General features: G+C 45.2%; 1 protein-coding gene and 1 long non-coding RNA gene across 4 annotated transcripts in view; one reads left to right on the top strand and one right to left on the bottom strand.

The window, feature by feature from the left end:
- tbc1d2 (TBC1 domain family, member 2) overlaps nt 1–1622 on the top strand; it is a 101329-nt gene extending 99707 nt beyond the window's left edge. The window contains exon 13 of one of the 3 annotated variants that reach the window (XR_015078980.1): nt 365–494. Coding sequence is in view for 2 of the 3 variants with exons in the window: in XM_085992594.1 (XP_085848720.1) it covers nt 344–560 (217 nt within the window). In the remaining variant the exon portion in view is untranslated. Of the gene's footprint in view, nt 1–343 lie in introns of all 3 variants that reach the window. The other 2 variants (XM_085992594.1, XM_085992602.1) reach the window with 2 other exon arrangements.
- The window catches only part of LOC147124746 (uncharacterized), a 130004-nt gene that overhangs the window by 2882 nt on the left and 104921 nt on the right, over nt 1–22201 (bottom strand). The window lies entirely within an intron of this gene.

Here is a 22201-nt window from a genome sequence, read left to right as displayed (position 1 = left end):
CGCTGCACTGATGTTAATCCAAGGCTCCGTCTGCCGCCTCCGGTGGACGTAAAAGATCCCAGGGCATTATTTCGAAGCAGAGCAGGGGAGTTCTCCCCGGTATCCTGGCCAACATTTATCCCTCAACCAACATCACTAAAACAGATGATCTGGTCATTATCACATTGCTGTTTGTGGGAGCTTGCTGTGCGCAAATTGGCTGCGGCGTTTCCTACATTACAACAGTGACTACACTTCAAAAAAGTACTTCATTGGCTGTAAAGTGGTTTGGGACGCTCGAAGTCGTGAAAGGCGCTATATAAATGCAAGTTCTTTTTTTCTTTCAATAATCTCAAATCGTCAGGAATTGTTTGGTATCTCACAGGAAGCTGATGAACATTGCATTTGTTGAAATGAACCCGTTCCCCCTGAGGCTGCTTCGAAACCGTCGTGCTACACACCTGGAGAAGCTTAACGCTGAGCTGAGCGAACTGGAGACAATACGTGAAGCATATGTGAAAGAAAGAGTGGAGCAAAAGGACACGATTGGTGGTGTTAGTGAGGATGAGGAGGAAACGTAAAGGAGTTGTCCTGCAACCCCATTCCCTCAATCTTCTGCAGGTGATGCCTGGAAGTCATGACTACGTTCTTCAAGGAAGGAGCTCCTACACTCAAGATGTCCAATGATGGAAATAACTTTCTGCAAGATGTGTTTCCTTCATTTGCAAGAGAACGCACATGAGTAAAGTTGTTTGATTTAAATATGTGTACCTCGTGTGTGCTTATCGTTGCCAATATCAAATATCCCTAGTCAGGTGTAGCAGAGTCCAAATGCAGAGTAAAGCTTTGATGTACTCTGCCCCAACAAAGGTGCCTTTACCGAAGCTCTTGCAACATTGTGAATTTTTTTACAGTTCTCACACATGACATCTTATGAACGAGACTGGCCATTCAGTCCTGAAGTATTCCAGGCACTTTTGTCCTTTTGGAGTCACATTTTCTGGGATCTGGAGTAAGTCTGCTCCGACTCATTTCCGATTAATGACTGGTAGGCAGGAGAGATTTTATCCCATCAATCTGAGCTGGGTTGAAGCCAGATCCTAGCGATGAGAGGATAGTGGGCTGCCCCACTTAGTTGTACAAGAAGATTATTTATAATTTTGGTGCCTGATGTTAGCCCAATTTGGAATTCAACAGATAAGTGTGTACACATAGAATATCTTGGTTAGGATAAGTGTTTGGTTGTATTAGTTGTACAAATCTATTTGTGAGTAGTCCCCACCTTTTGGTCGCCTATGGGAAAGAAATAGAATCTCAATGCTTTTGGGATTGATCGAATCCTCTTCCTTTGGAGAGAGCTGTGGTACCACTACATCTGGGAGAGATTATTTTATTTATGTCATTAAAAGTTTAACTGCTGATCTCATCTGTATTATTACCGGAATGTTTGTTGTGGAAGAAATGTATAACTTGTGTCAGAAGCTCATCACTGTTGTTGGGTATAGGGCGACTTGTCTGGAGTTGTCAAGATTCGGGCACAATCGATCCATCAACCTGGAACCATGGCCAGCAAACATGATTAGTTAAAACTTAAAATGTCTATTTTAAAAAACTACAACTTCTTCAGAAGCTTACTTACCTAATGATGGGGGGGGGGTGGTGGGGGGGGGGGGGATGTACAAAGTGTGAAATCTTGTAGCATTAAGACTGCCACTGAAAACTTGCAATGAGCTGTCAATCAAAGACACTCCAATCAGAACCTGTATCCATTGCCTCATTGGAATGTTGATTTATGTTCCTCAGGTGTCCAGAACCACAAGCCACCTGACACGCCCCTTTCAGTTGTCACTGGCAACAGTGTCCTTGATAACAATGTGAACGTCAGCTAAAATGTTTTGATAAGTGACTATTGGGAACACTGCTCCAAAGAAAGTCTGATATTCCTTTTAAGACGGGTTAGTTCTGAACTACCCAAGTATTTGGATGTAAAGAGACTGGTTTGAGACTTGTGTTCGTGCCTTCCAGGGCTAGTAGGATTTAGTTGCTGCTGATTGGCATTCACATTACTGGCACATCCACCATTCAGACATAAATCAGTTTATTTAGATTTTCAAAAACTTCCAACCACTCACCTACCCACACAAATCCTAACTCACAATACAACTACACCCCAAGTTAAGTGTCGGCTCTGTCACTGAGCAACCTTTTCCAAAGGTACACAGCCATTTCCAAAGTATCCCTAAAGTTACAACTCAGATGTAACTCACCTGTGCGATGTATTTTCTTTGTAAAGCTGGGAAGTGTTACTTTTAACCAGCCTGAGTTGGGGAAATTCACTTGCTACTTGTGGTGGGGGGAGGCAGTGTTCTGTTTATATAAAAAATAAGAGACCACCACCCCCCCCCACCCAAAAAAAAAAAAATCCTGAGATTGTGATTACCTGGAATGTGTTCTACAATATTCAAAGTGTTTCCACTTTTTTCTTGCAACCTGCAGAGTTTTTCCTGTTTATAAATGAAAGCCTTTTGCAACACTTGCTAAAACGCAGAATGTTGATTTAAATTGTTCACGTGCTAAGTTGTCACTGTTCATGTTTAAATGGCACACAGTAATGTTGCAAATGGCAAAAGGAAATTGTAGATGCTTCAAGGCTGAATTTCCCAGTCCGCCTGTTTTGCACGGTAAGAACCGTGGAATGTTTGAGTTACCATCCTGAAACCAGCACGCTATTTGGTGCATTATGCTTATAATATTAAACCACATTAGCAACCTTGAAATATGAGTCCATTAAAATGTACTAGTCTGTTTAACATTTATAATTTGCTGAATCTTTAATGGCATCCCATAGCAATCAGAGTAAATATTTTTAAATATCGAAGAGTTTTACCTTTTTTCTCTTTTTTTTAATGTGAACTACAAATGTGATCAAAACTCTGATAAGAGATCAGAGAGAATGGGCCAATACTTTCCTTCCCTTCCCTCCCTCCCTTGTATTCTTCCCCTCTGCCCCCGTTCCCCCCCCACCTCCCCACTGCTCCCCAAAAAGCTTATGGAACAAAGTCTGTCCCTCCCCAGAAATCAAGTGTAGTCTATAATGGACTGCTGTTCCCAGAACTTTATAGGAACTGATCCCAGCCGTGTCAACTAGTAGCTCTTTTGTATTGTCTTTTAATGACCATTTCAGTCTGGAGATTTAGGAAGCCCAATCATTGTATTTCGAACACCGGGTTCTGTCGTGGCTCAGATTTATTTTTGCACCTCTTCTCCAGCCCATGAGGTCATTCAAAATCCTCCCACATTTGAGAGCAGGTGAGCATATTAATCCAATCCACCCCTTTTGGCTTCCGTTCAGAGGGGTGTATGAGAGTGTGTGGCTCAGGAGCCTTGCACTTTTTTTCTTGTGGTCAAGTGTCTAGCTTCCGGTTTGCACCTCCCCTGACATCACATGCTGGCTGATATCAGACGCTCACTTAAATGGTTGTGCGGGTGGGGAGAGAGAGAGGGGAAAAAGGGTGGGAAAACTGCAGAGGTGATCTACAACCTACCACTTGGAGTAGTTTGACACTTGTAGTTACAGACACTTCTCAAATGTTCGAAAGCCAATTACAGATTCTTTGGCCGTTCTACTGCAAATGATCATGTTGGATTTCCTGGAGCAGATTTATTCATATTTGTGTCTATCAATCTATTTAACAGTCAGATGACAGCTTTCAATGGGAACAGAACTAAAATAGGCTTTTTGGTACTTGGAGGCTACTTGTGACAAGGTTATTAGGCAAACTTGTTTCTAAAAAGTTATACAACCTACCTGTAACTGTCATCATTAAGGGGGTGCGGTCTGTAATGAGAGATGCTACCGCCACCTTCTCTCGTAACTTGCTCCACACGCAAGTGAGCCCGGTAAGAAAAATCCAGGGAAATAAACTTTAAAATATGCTATATATGTGCTTAATTATATGCTGGGTTTGTTATGGATATGTTGCACTAACCTTAATTAGTGTAAAATGTTCTGCGGAATCTGAACTGTGCGGTCCCCTCACTTTCACCATTGTTTTAAGGCTGTCGAATTTAATTTAGCTGAACAGATATTTGTGAGAACCTTAATTTCATTTTCATCCACAAACTAATTCCCACGGAAATTAAATCCTATTTCTCGGCATAAAAAAGTCCACATGCACCAGCTGAGGTGACATTGATGCGGCGCCATGTGTGTGCTTAAAAGCACCATTAATTATAAGCAGGCACATTATTGGGTGCTGTCTGTCACTTGAGTACTGGAGGTGTATGTCTTTCACTTCTCCCTCGCCAGCCCATGAGATCACAAGATGTGCATTGGTACCCTGTGCACGTGGCACGTACGAGTCTTAGACGGGGAGTCTTGGCAGACTGCTCGACCTTGGGGAGTTTCGCAGCCATGCCTGATCCTGCCCTTGACCGATATCCACACAATTTCCAGCAAGAACCATTAACTGGGCCTATATTCCCTAGCGTTTAGAAGAATGAGAGGTGATTGCATCGAAACATATAAAATTCTTACAAGGCTTGACAGGGTAGATGCAGGAGTCTAGGACCGGGGGTCACAGTCTCAGAATAAGGGGTCGGCCATTTAGGACTGAGATGAGGCGAAATTTCTTCACTCAGAGGGTGGTGACTCTTCGGAATTCTCTACCCCAGAGGGCTGTGGAGGCTCAATCGTTGAGTATATTCAAGACGGGGATCAATAGATTTTTGGATATTAAGGGAATCAAGGGATATGGGGATAGGGCGGGAAAGTGGAGTTGAGGTAGAAGATCAGCCATGATCTTATTGAATAGCGGAGCAGGCTCGAGGGGCCAAATGGCCAACTCCTGCTCCTATTTCTTATGTTCGTGTACTCGATCAGAATTGGGGAAGCTCTGCCTGATACTTTTTCATTGCCCTGCCCCTCCCAGGCCAAGTTGTGGAGGTCAATTATAGCACTAAAGGATAAAATCTGGGATCTCCCTGAGCCACATGGTTCATTCCGTTATCCACTGAACCACATTTGAGGGAATTTTCAGATTACAAATCCAAATTACGGCCATTAAATATTCACTTTACCCCAACTGGTAAATGATTCCTTATGTCACTTTTTTTAGTTTTTTTTTAAACGCTGATGTATTTTGAGTACAAGGTAAAATCACAATTGTTCAAAGCACACAGGCTTATCAAAAAGCTCCTTTGGACTCCTTCAGAGTGCGGCATCTTTTGATATAACGTGTTTTACGTATTACTTGAGAGAGCACTTGCTGTGTACACGCCAACCTAAAGAGGTAGAAATCAGTAAAATGGTTGTGCCTTATTATTCCAAAATGTTTTGTGTCGATTTATACACATGTATATTTTTGATAAAGGACAAATAAACGTAATAAAACTGTTCCTTTATGCTGTGCTGGTGAATGTTGGAGAATATTGTCAAACTTCTACTAAAATTAATTGTCATGAGTTTGTTAGCAAAAATACAAATTTACTGAAAATAATATACATTACAGGAAAGATGTGATTCCACGAGAGAGGGTGCAGAGGAGATCTATGAGGATGTTGCCAGGATTGGAGAATTTTAGCTATGGAATAGAGTAGACTGAGGGGAGACTTGATTGAGGTGTATAAAGTTATGAGGGTTCTAGATAGAGTCGATATGAAGGACCTATTTCCCTTAGCAGAGGGGTCAATAACCAGGGGGTGTGGATTTAAAGTAATTGCTAGAAGGTGGTGGGAGTCTGGAACTCACTGCCTGAAAGGGTGGTAGAGGCAGAAACCCTCATCACATTTAAAAAGTACTTGGATATGTACTTGACGTGCCGTAACCTATAAGGCTACGGACCAAGAGCTGGAAAGTGGGATTAGGCTGGATAGCTCTTTTTTGGACGGCACAGACACGATGGGCCAAATGGCCTCTTTCTGTGATGTAAATTTCTATGGTTCTATACCACAAAAAGCAGATTATTTGCGGAATTTGTCTCCATTCTAAAAAAAAATGACATAGCTATAAAGACATGAATCTGCCCTTTTGGGGAATGTACTGCTCATTTAAATTTCTCATCATAAAAAGGTTCGAAGCTACATACTTAAATGTAACCTAATTTGAAAGAGATGTTCAATTTTAATCAATGCCTGGTTATTATAATAACTCATTTTCGCATCCGTTAAATTATGTGACTACTTTAACTCGCATTAATTTGTACAAAGCATGTAAATTGAAATATTTAATCTTAAGTCTTTTTTGGATGGTGACTGTTACAATCTTTGGGCCCGTGCTACATATTCTCTAGGTTTTAGAATCACTGAACTCTCGCCGTAATAGGATCCCATGTCCCTTATTATCAGGAGTTTACTTTCATTGCCCTAAATCTAGTTATACAATAGTGTTAACCTGGGGTTATAACAATGCAACCTTGTGTTCGTTGAACTGATTATCATAATCTCGGATGTGTCTCCTATCATTCGGAAGATGCACAGATGAACACTTTGGTGAGATGAGGCCAAACTGTAAACCAGCAGGTTGACTTGTTGTGAATGAACAGAAAATTGGGCTGGAATTTGCTGCACGCTTGCGCTATAGCAATGGCGTAGCTATGACATACGTCATTATCATAGTGCAGAAATTCCAGGAAATTCTGGTGAGAGTGACTTATCCCATTACGTGTGCTGTGTCAAAATTTCCTGGCACTTTGGCGCTTCTCTACAGAGACCCTGGCCAGAGAAGTTGAATGGCTAATTAGAAAGAAAAACTTGCATTAATATAGCGACCTTCACAACCTCAAGATGCTCCCAAAGGGCTTTACAACTAATTAAGTACTTTGGAAGTGTAGCAACTGTTGTAATGTATGAAATACAGAAGCCAATTTGCACACAGCAAGGTCCCACAAACAGCAATGAGATACTAACCAGATAATCTGCTTTTAGTGATGCTGGTTGAGGGATAAATATTGGCCAGGACACCAAGGAGAGCTCCCCTGCTCTTCTTCGAAATAGTGTCATGGGATCTTTTACATCCACCTGAGATGGCAGACGAGGCTTTGGTTTAACATCTCATCCAAAAGACAGCACTGCCAACAGTGCAGCACTCCCTCAATATCTCACTGGGAGTGTCAGCCTAGATTTTTGTGCTCAAACCTCTGAATTGGCACCTCCAACAATGTTCCCTGTAAGTTGTGCGGCCACGCAGCGCTCCAGGGAGCCCGCGCAGCCGGCTTGCCGGCTTTTCAGTACACAAACCGCACGCATGTGCGGTATTTTGAATGGCCCACGCAATCCCTTTGAAGGGGCCTCACTGGGCCAAACAAAATTAGAGGGCACATTGGACTTGAACCCACGACCTTCTGATTCTGAAGTGAGAGGGCTACCCACGGAGCCACAGCTGACATCATAGCTCCGCCCCCCCTTTAAAATCAATGGTGAGATGGAGTTTGCGGAGTTAATGCCATTGTGATCGCCACACACACTTACACAATTGTAGAACAGCCCTGGCGGACTTGATGGTTACTCCATTGACGGGAATCGTAGTTTACTGTTTAAATTCACAAATAATGATGTTGCTCACAAGGTTTTTTTTTATTATTCAGTGTTGCAGTTCTGATAATGTCTAGGGTCACTGGTACAAAGTGCCAAGAATAGTATCATAGAATCTTACAGCACTAGAAGGAGGCCATTCGGCCCATCCTGCCTGTGCTGGCTCTTTGAAAGAGCTATCCAATTAGTCCCCACTCCCCTGCTCTTGCCCCATAGCCCTGATTTTTTTCCTTTTCAAGTATTTAACCAATTCCCTCTTGAAAGTTACTATTGAATGTGCTTCCACCGTCCTTTCAGGCAGGGCATTCCAAATCATAACAACTCGCTGTGTTTTTTAAAAAAAAAAAAAAAAAAAAAAATTCTCCTCATCTCCCCTCTGGTTCTTTTGCCAATTATCTTAAATCTGTGTCCTCTGGTTACCGACCCCCTTGCCACTAGAAACAGTTTCTCCTTATTTACTCTATCAAAACCCCTCATAATTTTGAACACTTCTATTAAATCTCCTCTTAACCTTCTCTGCTTCAAGCAGAACAACCCCAGCTTCTCTGGTCTTTCCACATAACTGAAGTCCCTCATCCCTGGTACCATCCTAGTAAATCTCCACTGCAGCCTCTCCAAGGCCCTGACGTCCTTCCTAAAGTGTGGTGCCTAGAATTGCCTGCCAATGTTAACAACGTGAATTGATCCAAAATCCCTCTTAGGTCAAAAAAAATCCCAATAGATTGATTTTTTTTTCCATTCCCAGGATGACATACTGGTGGACAGGGACAGATAAGGGAGAACCAGTGGATGTGGTGTATTTGGGCTTTCAGAAGGCTTTCGATAAAGTCCCACATAAGAGATTAGTGTGCAAAATTAAGGCACATGGGATTGGGGGCAAGGTATTGACTTGGATAGAGAACTGGTTGGTGGACAGAAAGCAAAGAGTTGGAATAAACGGGTCGTTTTCCGAGTGGCAGGCAGTGACTAGTGGGGTACCGCAAGGATCGGTCCTAGGACCCCAGCTGTTCACAATATATATTAATGATCTGGACGAGGGAATTGATGTAATATCTCCAAATTTGCAGACGACACAAAGCTGGGTAGGAGGGTAAGCTGTGAGGAGGATGTTGTGAAACTCCAGTACGATTTGGACAGGTTGGGTGATTGGGCAGAAACATGGCAAATGCACTATAATGTGGATAAATGTGAGGTTATCCACTTCGGTGGCAAAAACAGGAAGGCAGATTATTATTTGAATGGCAATAGATTGGGAGAAGGGGAAGTGCAAAGAGACCTGGGTGTTATTGTGTACCAGTTGCTGAAGGTAAGCATGCAGGTGCAGCAGGCGATTAAGGCGGCAAATGGTATGTTGGCCTTCGTAGCAAGAGGGTTCGAGGACAGGAACAAGGATGTCTTGCTGCAGTTGTACAGGGCCTTGGTGAGACTGCACCTTGAGTATTGTGTGCAGTTTTGGTCACCTTACCTGAGGAAGGACGTTCTTGCCATGGAGGGAATGCAGCGAAGATTCACCAGGCTGATACCTGGGATGGCAGGAATGACGTACGAGGAGAGATTGTGTCGATTGGGCTTATACTCACTGGAGTTTAGAGGATTGAGAGGGGATCATCGAAACCTATAAAATTCTGTCAGGTCTGGACAGATTAGATGCAGGAAGGATGTTTCTGATGGCCGGGGAGTCCAGAACCAGGGGCCATAGTCTAAGGATAAGGGGTAAGCCATTTAGGACTGAAATGAGGAGGAATTTCTTCAGCCAGAGAATAGTGAACCTGTGGAATTCTCTGCCACAGAGGGCAGTGGAGGCCAATTCATTAAATATATTCAAGAAAGAGTTGGATATATTTCTTAAGGCTAAAGGGATCAAGGGATATGGGGAGAAGGCAGGGACAGGGTACTGAATTTGGATGATCAGCCATGATCTCATTGCATGGCGGAGCAGGCTCGAAGGGCTGAATGGCCTACTCCTGCTCCTATCTTCTATGTTTTCTATGTTTCCATTAACAAGTAACCTGTTCCGAGTCTTCTGCAGATACTAGTCTAAAACCTGCTAATAAGAGGCATAAGACAGCAGCTCAAGAATGAGCCTCCCTCAACCACCAGCGCTACCATCACCCTGGTCTTAAAGGCCTTTGCCTTTGACATATTTCTACAGTAACACAGCTGAGCGTGTCAACTCTGAGCATAGGATTACAAACGGGAACCAGATATCACCCCTACGAGGCGCTGTTTGCTGACATTCCAATGCCACATTGCCAGTTTTTCAAACTAATTCAGATTAAATTTAAATTCAAATTCAAATGAATTCAAATTCAAACTAAAAGACGTCACTGTTTACATGTTAATATTCAGTCCTTTTTACTTTCACTAATGAAACCAGTTCTTTAAAAAAAAAGCCACAAAGCTTGATCGCACTACTTAAAAGAGCCCCAGTCTTTTGTGTTTCTTCCCCACACCCTTTAAAATCCTGCTTTATCTAATCACATTATTCGGTCCTAAATTTAACACTTGCTCCATAACTGACACACACGATGGTGGCCGTGGTTGAACAATCACCACAGCCCCAGGGCGACAGGGAAGGTGTTCATTCTCTGCCTAATTATTTTCAGCTGCTTCAACAATAACCTTTCCTCCAACAGAAGGGGCTGTTTGCTGATGATTCTGCAGTGTTCAGCTCCATTCACGACCTCCCTGATAATGAAGCAGCCATGTTGACCTACAACACAGCTTTCTGACAATCTGGCTCGGTGGGTAGCACACTCGGTTCTGAGCCAGAAGGTTGTGGGTTCAAGTCCCACTCCAGAGACTTGAGCCTAAAAATTAGGCTGATACTCCAATACAGTGCGGAGGGAGTGCTGCACTGCAGGAGGTGCCCTCTTTCAGATGAGATGTTAAACCGAGGCCCCATCTACCCTCTCCGGTGGCGAACTCTCCTGGTATTCTTCGAAATAGTGCCATGGGATCTTTTACGTCCACCTGCAAGGACAATATCGTTCAACCAACATAACTAAAAAAACACATAATCTGGTCATTATCTCATTGCTGATTGTGGGATCTCACTGTGCGCAAATTGGCTGTCGTGTTTCCTACATTACAACAGTGACTACACTTCAAAAGTACTTCATTGGCTGTAAAGCGCTTTGGGACGTCCTGGGGTCATGAAAGGTGCTGTATAAACACAGGTTTTCTCTCTCTCTTTCTCTCGTTCTTGCTCTTCTACACTCCTCATTGATCCAGGGTTGGTCCCCTGGCTTGATGGTAATGGTAGAGTGAGGGATATGCTGGGCCATGAGGTTACAGATTGTGGTGGAATACAATTCTGCTGCTGCTGCTGATGACCCACAGCGCCTCATGGATGCCCAGTTTTGAGCTGCTAGATCTGTTCTGAATCTATCCCATTTAGCACGGTGGTAGTGCTACACAACACGATGGAGGGTGTCCTCAGTGCGAAGATGGGACTTCGCCTCCACAAGGACTGTGCCGTGGTCACTGCTACAAATACTGTCATGGACAGATGCATCTGATGACAAGTAGATTGGTGAGGACGAGGTTAAATAGGTTTTTCCCTCTTGTTGGTTCTCTCACCACCTGCCGCAGTCCTAGTCTGGCAGCTATGCTCTTCAGGACTCGGCCAGCTCCGTCAGTAGTGGTGCTACCGAGCCACTCTGTTCAACATGGAGCAGTACTGTTTCATCAGTTGAGGGAGGGCGGTAGATGGTAATCGGCAGGAGTTTTCCTTGCCTGTGTTTGACCTGAAGCCATGAGACTTCATGGGGTCCGAAGTCAATGTTGAGGACTCCCAGGAACAATCCCTCCCGACTGTATACCACTGTGCCGCCACCTCTGGTGAGTCTGTCTTGCCGGTGGGACAGGACATACCCAGGGATGGTGATGGAAGAATCTGGGACATTGGCTGAAAGGTATGGTAGGACAGCTCTCCCAATTTTGGAACAAGTCCCCCAGATGTTGGTGAGGAGGACATTGCAGGGTCGACTGGGCTGGGTGTGCCGTTGTCATGTCTAAAGCCAATGTCTATGCGGGGTGGTCCGTCCAGTTTTATTCTTGCTATTGCTTTTCGTAGCGGTTGTGTACAACTTAGTGGCTTGTTAGGCTATTTCCGAGGGCAGTTAAGAGTCAACCACAACAGTCTGGAGTCACATATAGGCCAGACCAGGTAAGGATAGCCGATTTCCTTCCCTAAAGGAATTTAGTGAACGAGATGGTTCTTTTACTGTTCTTTGACCATTACTGATATTTGTTTTTTATTCCAGATTTATTTAATTAAGTGAAATTAAGTTCCCCAGCTGCCATGGTGGGATTTGAAATCACTTCTCTGGATCATTAATCCAGGCCTCTGGATTTCTAGTCCAGTAACAAAACCACTATGCTACCATTTCCTAATGACTATCTCCAATAAGAGAGAGTCTAACCACTGCCCCTTGTCATTCAACGGCATTATCATTTTCAAATCCCCCACCATCAACATCCTGGGGGTCACCATTGACCAGAAACTTAACTGGATCAGCCACATAAATACTGTGGCTACAAGAGCAGGTCAGAGGCTGGGTATTCTGTGGTGAGTGACTCACCACCTGACACCCCAAAGCCCTTCCACCATCCACAAGGCACAAGTCAGGAGTGTGGTGGAATACTCTCCATTTGCCTGGATGAGTGCAGCTCCAACAACAGTTAAGAAGCACTACACAATCCAGGACAAAGTATCCCACTTGATTGGCACCCCATCCACCACCTTAAACATTCACTCCCTCCAACACCGGCACACCATTGCTGCAGCGTGTACCATCTACAAGATGCCAACTTGCCAAGGCTTCTTCGGCAGCACCTCCCAAACCCGTGACCTCTACCATCTAGAAGAACTAGGGCAGCAGGCGCATGGGAACACCACCACCTCCAAGTTCTCCTCCAAGTCACACACCATCCTGACTTGGAAATATATCGCCGTTCCTTAATCGTCGCTGGGTCAAAATCCTGGAACTCCCTCCCTAACAGCACTGTGGGAGTATCTTCACCACACGGACTGCAGCGGTTCAAGAAGGCGGATCACCACCACATTCTCAAGGGTAATTAGGGATGGGCAATAAATGCTGGACTTCCAGCGAGGTTCCCATTTTCAATGAACAGTAATAAAAAAAATAACATTTATGTTTCTAAATTTCCTATGTTTGATTTTAATGGTTTAGTTCTTTATTAGTTGTGCCCCCGTAAAAATGGGAGGCATGTTTTCTTTGATGACACGAGGGCGAACCCAGTGTGTCCTTATTGGTTTGTTTTAGAGACGGAATACGCCCCAGCGAGCGAGCGGTTCTCTCCCTTGATACTCTCTCTCTCGGACTCTTGCACCAATTCGCCACTCAGTGCTCAGGAAGATGCTTCTCAGTTGAAACCATGGCCACCAAAGCTCCTTGTTCGCAAGGCGGCCGTCTCCAGGTTTTCAGAGGGACTTTTATTCACTCCACTGACACGTCCCCATTGGAGACTCTGGATCCTTGTGTGCTGGGAGTGAACGAGATGGGAAAGGTCAGGACTTTGTTTCAAATTTCTATTGAAGTTTTTTTTTGTAAAAAAGGTGGGGACAATCGGTTGTTGAGTGGAATTTTTAGGGGGTTGTCGAATGGTGCTACAATTAAATATTTATTAATACAAACTCTGCGGGATATTTGTACGAGTAGGAAATTTCCTGTCACAGGTCCAAATGTCAACGCCAGCTGATCAGGTAAGCGTCCTGTCATTTGTAAGGGTTGAACACCACCTTTGTCAAGTGTTGTTGTATGTAGATCTATATTATATATCAATGATCAAAACCATGCAGGACCGATTTTTAACTTAGTTACAGAAGCTAGGCTTCAACCTGTGTACAAATTGTAGTTAGCGAAAAATAATAAGTACATGTTCCGTGAGGCAATTTCCAGTTATAATGAGACCCAATCTAGGTATAGATTTACAGGGAGTGGTCATATGCTCCAGTTATTTTTTTAATTGCGAATCCAAGGTCCATTGTTTAGGACATAAACAACTTGCTATCCCAGGTGGATTGTGGAAATCTTACCAAATGTTGGTCTGTGTTAAAGGCACCATATAAATGCAAGTTGTTGTTATATTTTGGTCTTGTACTTCCAAAGGCATTTTAACAGTGTTTCACAGAGTGGCTATTAGTTAAACTCTGAAGATGTTAAAAGTCATGGTCATCTGGGATAGGGATAGGAGGGGAGAAGAGAAAGAAGGACATGAGAAGAGGAGAAGAAGACAGGAGAGGAGAGGGGCATAGTCTCAGGATAAGGGATCAGCCATTTAGGATTGAGCTGAGGAGAAATATCTTCACTCAGAGGGAGGTGAATCTTTGGAATTCTCTATCTCAGAGGGCTGTGGATGCTCAGTCGATGAGTATATTCAAGGCAGAGATCGATAGATTTTTGGATTCTAAGGGAGTCAAGGGAAATGGGGATTGTAGTGTATGTAACTGTTCTACCTTTAAGAGAACTATTGTATGTAACCGTCCACCTTTAAGAGAACTATTTTAGGTGTGGCACTACTTTATCCTGGCTGCTGTATACTGTAATACCGACAGTGACCACACCGGTATATAAGTGCTGTGGCAGAATTTATTGGGCAGATTCGCCCTGACCTTCGAATAGTAAAGTCCTGTTTAAGTTACTCTTGTAGTCTGTGTATTACTTCGCTATACAACCCACAGACTTTACAGTGGCGACGAGTTCGATCTTACCCTGCGGCATCAATACTTCTGAAGAAATAAACGAGCGTCGAGAAGAGGCACCCGCCCTCGTCGTTTTGCTGAGAGAAAACTCGAGTTTGCAGACCAAGAAAGGAGGAAGATTTCAAACACGAAGTCTTCCATCAGCAACAGGCACGGATTGTCCCTTCTGCCACGGTGATGAGTGAGCCGATCAACACGAGAAGCAAGTCGGCCACGGTGACTGTGAGTAAAGGGAAAATAGAAACAAATAAACGGAGGATAAGGGTGGTGTACTCGACCACGGTCGAGGGGGAAAGGAGCCGGACAGAAGTCGGGCCCAGAGGCGCTGAGACTGGGGCAGCGTGGAGCAGAAGCCGCGGTACAAGCGGGCTGGGGAGCGTCGTGAGACGACTAGACCGCGACGGCGAAAAAGGCCGGACAAATACCGCGACCACGAGGCGCTGCGACCGGGATCGTAAGGCGCGGGAAGATATAAACATAAATAAGCCACGGAGAACTCAGCCGCAGCCGGGGAGGAAAGCACCGGACTGCGAGAGGGCTGGGAGGCGCGATTGGAGCGAAAAAGGCCGGGCACCTACCGAGGCCGCGAGGCGCTGCGACCGGGATCATAAGGCGCGGAGGCAATAAATAAATAAATAACTAAATAACCCGCGAAGAATCAGCCGCAGCCGGGGAGGAAAGGACCGGACTGCGGGAGGTCTGGGAGAGGCGTTTAAAGCCGCTGAGGGAGAGCCGCGCGAGTGGGAGAGACAGAGCCCGAGAGAGAGGAGCGGGAGAGACAGAGCCCGAGAGAGAGACCGAGCGAGGTTCCGGCCAGCGGCTTGCAGCAGCTGCCGTGAAGGACCAGGAGCTGGATCTGTCCGACGCCAACTGGTTGTCCCCAGCGCCGGTTGCCCCTGCCGAAAAGAAGGAGGGGGGGGGAAACAAGGAACGCGATCGGCTTTTCTAGCGCGCGCTTCAGAATAAACTGAAGCCGGCGCACAGGCTACAAACCCCGTAAACCAGCGGTCGTCGCCCGAGGGCAAAGCTTACCCCTCCCACCAGAGGAAGAAGTCAGGAGCGGGAAACCGCCATTTTGCCAGTAGGGGGGAAGAAGACAAGCGCGGGAAACCGCCATTTTGCCAGTAGGCGGGGAAGAAGACAAGCGCGGGAAACCGCCATTTTTGGAAAAAAAAAGAAAAAGTTAAAAAGTTAAAGAGAAATCCTGTTGTTTCGCAGAAAGATAGTGGGAGATAGTGAAGATGCCTAAGCATGGTAACATCAACAACTTCGATGCCGAGGTGGAAGATTGGGCCACGTACGTAGAACGTATTGAGATATATTGTGAGGCCAATAAAATAGAAGATGATGATAAAGCTATAACCTTGCTAAACTCGATGGGCGCGAAGACATACGGGTTATTGAAGCATCTTCTATCACCAGCTAAACCGGCGGATCCGACTTTCGATAATATTGCTGCTGTTCTGAAGGACCACTTGAACCCCACACCGCTGATGTTGGCGGAACGATTCAAATTTTATGCAAGAACGCAACGGAAAGAGGAAAGCAACGCGGAATACTTGGTCGAACTGCGTAGATTAGCGAAATGCTGCCAGTTTGGAGGAAATCTGACAGAGGCATTGCGAGACAAGTTCGTGTGCGGGTTGTCGAAGGAAGGAACGCAAAAGCGACTGCTCGAAGAGAACGACCTTACACTTGAGAGGGCTGTTCTTATTGCAGCATCACACGAAGCCGCGGCGAAAGGAACTGCGGAAATGCAGCTAAAGGCAGCGGTACTCAGTGTGGATCAAATTACTTCGGGTACAACGAAATGTTATCGTTGTGGGAAGACAACACACGATCAGAACCAATGCTGGTTTAAAAACCAGGAATGTAGAAAATGTGGCAAACTGGGTCACATAGCTAAAGTATGCTGGTCAGGGAAGAAGACCAACAACCAAAGAAAACCATCACAGGAAAAGTACAACAAAGTACACAAGGTGGCTGAGAAGAGTTCAGATGAACCGAATTCGGATTCAGACCCAAACGGCCAGGAACTGGGTAGTCTGAGAATTCACAATGTGAGTAAGGAAGCTGACCTACAAACTATCTGGGTCATGCTAAAAATAGCCGGAGTCCAAGTAAAAATGGAGTTGGACACTGGATCAGCCCTATCAGTCATAAATCGAAGGGATTACAACCTGCTATTCTCACATATACCCTTGAGAGATACCAAGTTCGTATTGCAGACATACATGGGGCATAAAGTATACCCCATGGGAAAGATAAGAGTCAAGGTGAGAGACAGGGGCAAAGAACACCCAGGAATGGACTTATATGTACTACCTGAGGGAGGACCACCACTTCTAGGACGGGAGTGGATCAAGAAAATAGACATGGAATGGCACTACCTAAAAGCAATAACGAGTGAGGACTCGGTGCGGACAATCAGCTCAGACTCTGAAACGGATGACGATAAGTCCAGCCCAAGTATGAAAGACAAGGCTAAAATGGACTTGCTGACTAAGGTTGGAAAAACGAAGGCGTGCATAAAGGCTTATGCTCCAGAGGAGAACAAAGTTTCAGAACAGAACTCCACTGAACAACAACAACATAGTTTGACAGAGAATTCTGAGTCTGTTCAGTTTACAGACATATACATTACTGAGGAACACCGAGCTCGAACTCAAAGTTATTTCAAATTACGACAGCAATTAGAACAATTGAGTTGCCGTCTCGAACAAGAGATGAAAGCAATGAAAAAGTTCTATGACACCAAATGGGAGAATCTGGAAAGACAACAGAAGCAGCTGAGGGAGAAAAGGGAGCAGGAGCACACAAACCGTCTGCGAGAGGAGGCCAAACGAATCAAAGCTGATTCGGTTTCTGAAGGTGCGTGCTCTAATCTGGTGGAACAAGATGTGCAGCAACTGAAGGCGCTTGTTAGCAGGTTGCAGGCAGAAAAGGCTGATTTGGTCGACATGACTTCCGAGCTCCTACTGAAGTTGGGTGCAGCATCACCGGACGATTCATTTGTGGAAATTCGAATGGTGGAGGCTGCGGATGATGGCAAAGTAGAAACAGCAAAGGAGCCCCAGGGCAAGTTTATAAACAGCCCTGCAGTTAATGGGAAACGGATGATGGCAGAAGAGTTAACAGTCAGCCAACTTCTCCATATGCTGAGGGACAAGACCCTGAAATGGGAAAAACTTGAACACGAGCCTCAATCTTCAAAGAAAAGGGGTTCGGAACTCTCAAAGGTTATTGAAATAGCTGAGGTGGCAACACAGACTGAGAAGACTGCAGCAGAGCCGCCCTTGGATGCCGAAAGTACGCTGCCTCACGTCAATGCAGAACAACAGAATGCTGAAACAGCTACTTCAGTAGAGGGATTGAATGGTCCGATCAATCAATCTCCGAATGAAGTTGAAGTATTGAAATCACAAATGAGGTCATTAGTAAAAGACTTGCAGGAAGCCCAGAAAAAGCGGGATGAAGCTGAACGCATGATGAAGTCTCTTCAGGACAGATGTCGGGATTTAGAACAAAAGTCGGCTAACGTTCAGCTGGGCAAGGAGGAAATAGAAGACCCTCCCGCTGGCTTAGCTCAGGATGACACCGAATATTACCATGACCTGTTGAGCGACACCGAATATTACGAGGACCTGTTCTGCCCAGCTTGTGATGAAAACTCCCAAAGTGCAGAAACCTTGATGAATCACAAAAGGTCTAAGGAACATCGGGAGATGGTGGCGCTACTACGGGAGGAACTGTGCTGGCAGCTGACAATGGAGCCCCGAGAGTCTCCAAGAAGCAGAAAAGGAAAAGACGAAGCAGAAGATGATAACCATCTGAACCACAGAAAAGGAAAAGATGAAGCAGAAGATGATGATCATCTGGACCATCATCATCACTATTAGATCACGCATGGGGTCCCTGCGAACAGAGCCAAATCAGTTTGGAAGTAGAAAACTTCCCAAGGTACTCAAGTTTTACAAGCCAACAATGCTGGTTCAGAAGGACGGAAGTTCAAGCTGTTAAGTCCAGTGAAGGACTATTGGATGAGTCACTCCAGCAACGTGAACCGACTACACCACGGGGAACTGCTGCACCACTGAGGCGTTGTCAGGACTGAGTCAAGAAGCACGGAAGGCGCATCCACCGAGATTGAATCTGTGAACTGTTTCCCGCAGAGACTAAATCTATGAACTGTTTCCCGCAGAGACTGAATCTGTGAACTGTTTCCGCAGAGATTACATCTGTGAACTGTTTTAACATAAAGTTGGATATATGTTAGGAGGTTATGTTTAATGGGGAATAAGTATGTTGTAAGCTAAAAAGGGAGGATTGTAGTGTATGTAACTGTTCTACCTTTAAGAGAACTATTGTATGTAACCGTCCACCTTTAAGAGAACTATTTTAGGTGTGGCACTACTTTATCCTGGCTGCTGTATACTGTAATACCGACGGTGACCACACCGGTATATAAGTGCTGTGGCAGAATTTATTGGGCAGATTCGCCCTGACCTTCGAATAGTAAAGTCCTGTTTAAGTTACTCTTGTAGTCTGTGTATTACTTCGCTATACAACCCACAGACTTTACAGGGATCGGGTGGGAAAGTAGAGTTGAGGTCGAAGGTCAGCCGTGATCTTATTGAATATTGGAGCAGGATCAAAGAGCCGTATGGCCTACTACTGCTCCGAGTTCTTGTATTAAGAGAGAAGGAAATGTTGAGGAAGGGGATGGAGAGCAGAGGGGGAAGAGGAGGAAAGGAGAAAGGGAAGAGGAGAGGGGAAGATGGGAGAGAGAGATGGGGAAGGGAGGAGAGGGGGGGAATAGAGGAAGGGGAGGGAGGAAGAGAGTAAGAGGTGAGTAGAGGAGGAGGGGGTAGAGAAGGTGAGAGGACAGGAGGTGAATAGAGGAGGAGCAAGGGGAGGGAGGAAGTGGGTGAGAGATGGCGTTAGCGAAGGTGAGGAGAGGATGGGAAAGAGGGAGGAGAAGTGAGGAAAGAAAGTGGAGAGGTGGGAGCACGGCAGAGAGGAGAGAGAAAAGCAGAGGTGGGATGAGGAAAGGACAGGAGAGAGGTGAGGAGGGGGAGATGAGTAGGAAGAGATAATGTGGGTAGGAAAGAGGAGGATGGGGAGAGGAAGAAGGAGAGAAGAGGGGAGGGGAGGGAGAGGTGAGAAGCGGTGAAGAGGGGAGGAGGAGAAGGGGAGATTGCAGAGGTGAGGAGAGGAGTGGGGTAGCAGGAGGAGAAGGGAGAGAGGGAGGCAGTGGAGGGGAGATGAGAGGAGGAGGGAGAGTGCAGAGGAGAGGGGAAGAGGACGGGAGGAAACGATTGAGCAATAGAGGGGAAGATGGAGCTGGTGGTGGGGAGAGGGGGATAGGAAGAGAGGAGAGGGGTAAAGGAGGGGAAGGGGCAGGGGAGGGAAGAGAAGAGAGTAGGCGAGGGGACTCTTCTACAGTTCAGTTGTGTATTGACGGCTCCATCAGTATTCGGGCACAGCCGGCTGTAATTGTCTTCCAAGATCAGACTTCATCATTGTTTTAGTGGTTGAAACATCCTTCCGTTTTCTTTAATTTCTTTCAGATTCTGTTTTATTCCCCCTTCCTGTTCTGTTTCAAAGGTGTGTTTTAATGTTATTCCATTCGATGGCCCTTGTAAGAACCCTGGGGTTGATATCCTGACGAACCAGACGAATTTTCAAACTTCTCACCACAACTCCTTAATAAGGACCAGCTAGCAGAGAATCATAGAATGATACAGCACAGAAGGAGGCCATTCGGCCCATCGTGCCTGTGCTGGCTGTTTGAAAGAACAGTCCAATTAGCCTCACTTCCCCCTGCTCTTTCCCCATAGCTGTGAAAATGTTACCACTTCAAGTATTTTTCCAATTCCCTTTTGAAAGTTACTATTGAATCTGCTTCCACCGCCCTTTCAGACAGTGTATTCCAGATCGTAACAACTCGCTGTAAATTTTCTTTCATTCTTGTCTCCTCTGGTTCATTTGCCAATTGCCTTAAATCTGTGACCACTGGTTACCGACCCTTGTGCCACTGGAAACAGTTTCTCCTTATTCACTATCAAAACCCTTCATGATTTTGAACACTTCTTAAATCTCCCTTTAACCTTCTCTGCTCTAAAGACAATGATGCCAGAGTTTGGCTCGCTGAATTGTCTTGCATCACCCAAATTTGGATTGAATTTGAGTTTAGCTTGCCAGGCCAACTGGGATACCCATAGACTGCGGAGTGAAGGAATTAACCCGTTCATTCCAAGTCATCAAAGATAATGTTATTGCATTCAAGTGGTTGTTGCCTACACTTTATATGAGTGACCATTGAAACATTAAACAATGTTATATTTCAGGTGATGTCTTTAGATTTTAAAACATATTCTAAACGGTAACACATGCTGCCTCCTATTATTTGTTAATGTACCGAGAACTCATAAGTAATGATTGTTCATATGAACAATTAGGTAGCCACTTCTGAAAGGACTGTACCAAGGTTAAGGTTGGGATGGAATTTTGAATAAAAGCTCTGAATTTAAAATATTTGCCGAGATATATGGGTAAAAGGAGGAAATATCTGAATAAAGAGATTGTTATTAGCAAGTGGCAAGCAACATTCACACCACACAAGTGCCAGGCAATGACTATCTCCAACAAGAGGGAGTCTAACCACTTCCCCATGACATTCAATGGCACTACCATCATCGAATCCCCCACTATCAACATCCTAGGGGTCACCATTGACCAGAAACATAACTGGATCAACCATATAAATACTGTGGCTACATGAGCAGGTCAGAGGCTGGGTATTCTGCGGCGAGTGACTCACCTCTTGACTCCACAAAGCCTTTCCACCATCTACAAGGCACAAGACAGGAGTGTGATGGAATACTCTCCACTTGCCTGGATGAGTGCAGCTCCAACGATACTCACGAAGCTCGACACCATCCAGGACAAAGCAGCCCGCTTGATTAGCACCCTATCCACCACCTTAAACATTCACTCCTTCCACCACCGGCGTACCATGGCTGCAATGTATACCAAAGGACAGGCAGAATAGAAAAGGAGGGGGAGTAGCCCTTATAATAAAGGATGATATAAGGACAGTAGAGAGAAAGGATCTCAGTTCGGAAGATCAGGAAGTAGAATCAGTATGGGTGGAGATAAGGAATAACAGGGAATGGTAGCGTAGTTGTAATGTCACGGCAGCTGGGGAATTTAAATTCAATTAATTAAATAAATCTGGAATAATTACTAGTATCAGTAATGGTAGCCATGAAACTATCGGATTGTCGTAAAAACCCATCTGGTTCACTAATGTCCTTTAGGGAAGGAAATCTGCCGTCCTTACCTGGTCTGGCCTATATGTGACTCCAGACCCACAGCAATATGGTTGACTCTGAAATTGCCTAGCAAGCCACTCAGTTGTAACAAATTGCTACGAAAAATAATAAAAAGAATGAAACCGGACGGACCACCCGGCATCGACCTCGGCACCGGCTACAGACACAGCCCAGTCGACCCTGCAAAGTCCTCCTCACCAATATCTGGGGACTTGTGCTAAAATTGGGAGAGCTGTCCCACAGACTAGTCAAGCAACAGTCTGATATAGTCATACTCACAGAATCATACCTTTCAGCCAATATCGCACACTCCTCCATCATCATCCTTGGGTATGTCCTGTCCCACTGGCAGGACAGACACACCAGGGCTGTCGGCACAGTGTTATACAGTCGGGAAGGAGTGGCCCTGGGAGTCCTCAACATTGACGCCAGACCCCATGAAGTCTCATGGCTTCAGGTCAAGCATGGGCAAGGAAACCTTCTGCTGATTACCACCTACCGCCCTCCCTCGGCTAATGAATCAGTACTCCTCCATGTTGAACACCACTTTGAAGAAGCACTGAGAGTTGTAAAGGCACAGAATGTACTCGGTAGCGCCACTACTGATCGAGCTGGCCGAGTCCTG

The sequence above is a fragment of the Somniosus microcephalus genome, chromosome 1, assembly GCF_052327205.1.
Source record: "Somniosus microcephalus isolate GS21.2 chromosome 1, FLI_Smic_1.0, whole genome shotgun sequence".
NCBI classification, from domain to species: domain Eukaryota; kingdom Metazoa; phylum Chordata; class Chondrichthyes; order Squaliformes; family Somniosidae; genus Somniosus; species Somniosus microcephalus.
Note: the sequence above shows the minus strand (reverse complement) of the source record. Positions and strands in the feature narration are given on the sequence as shown.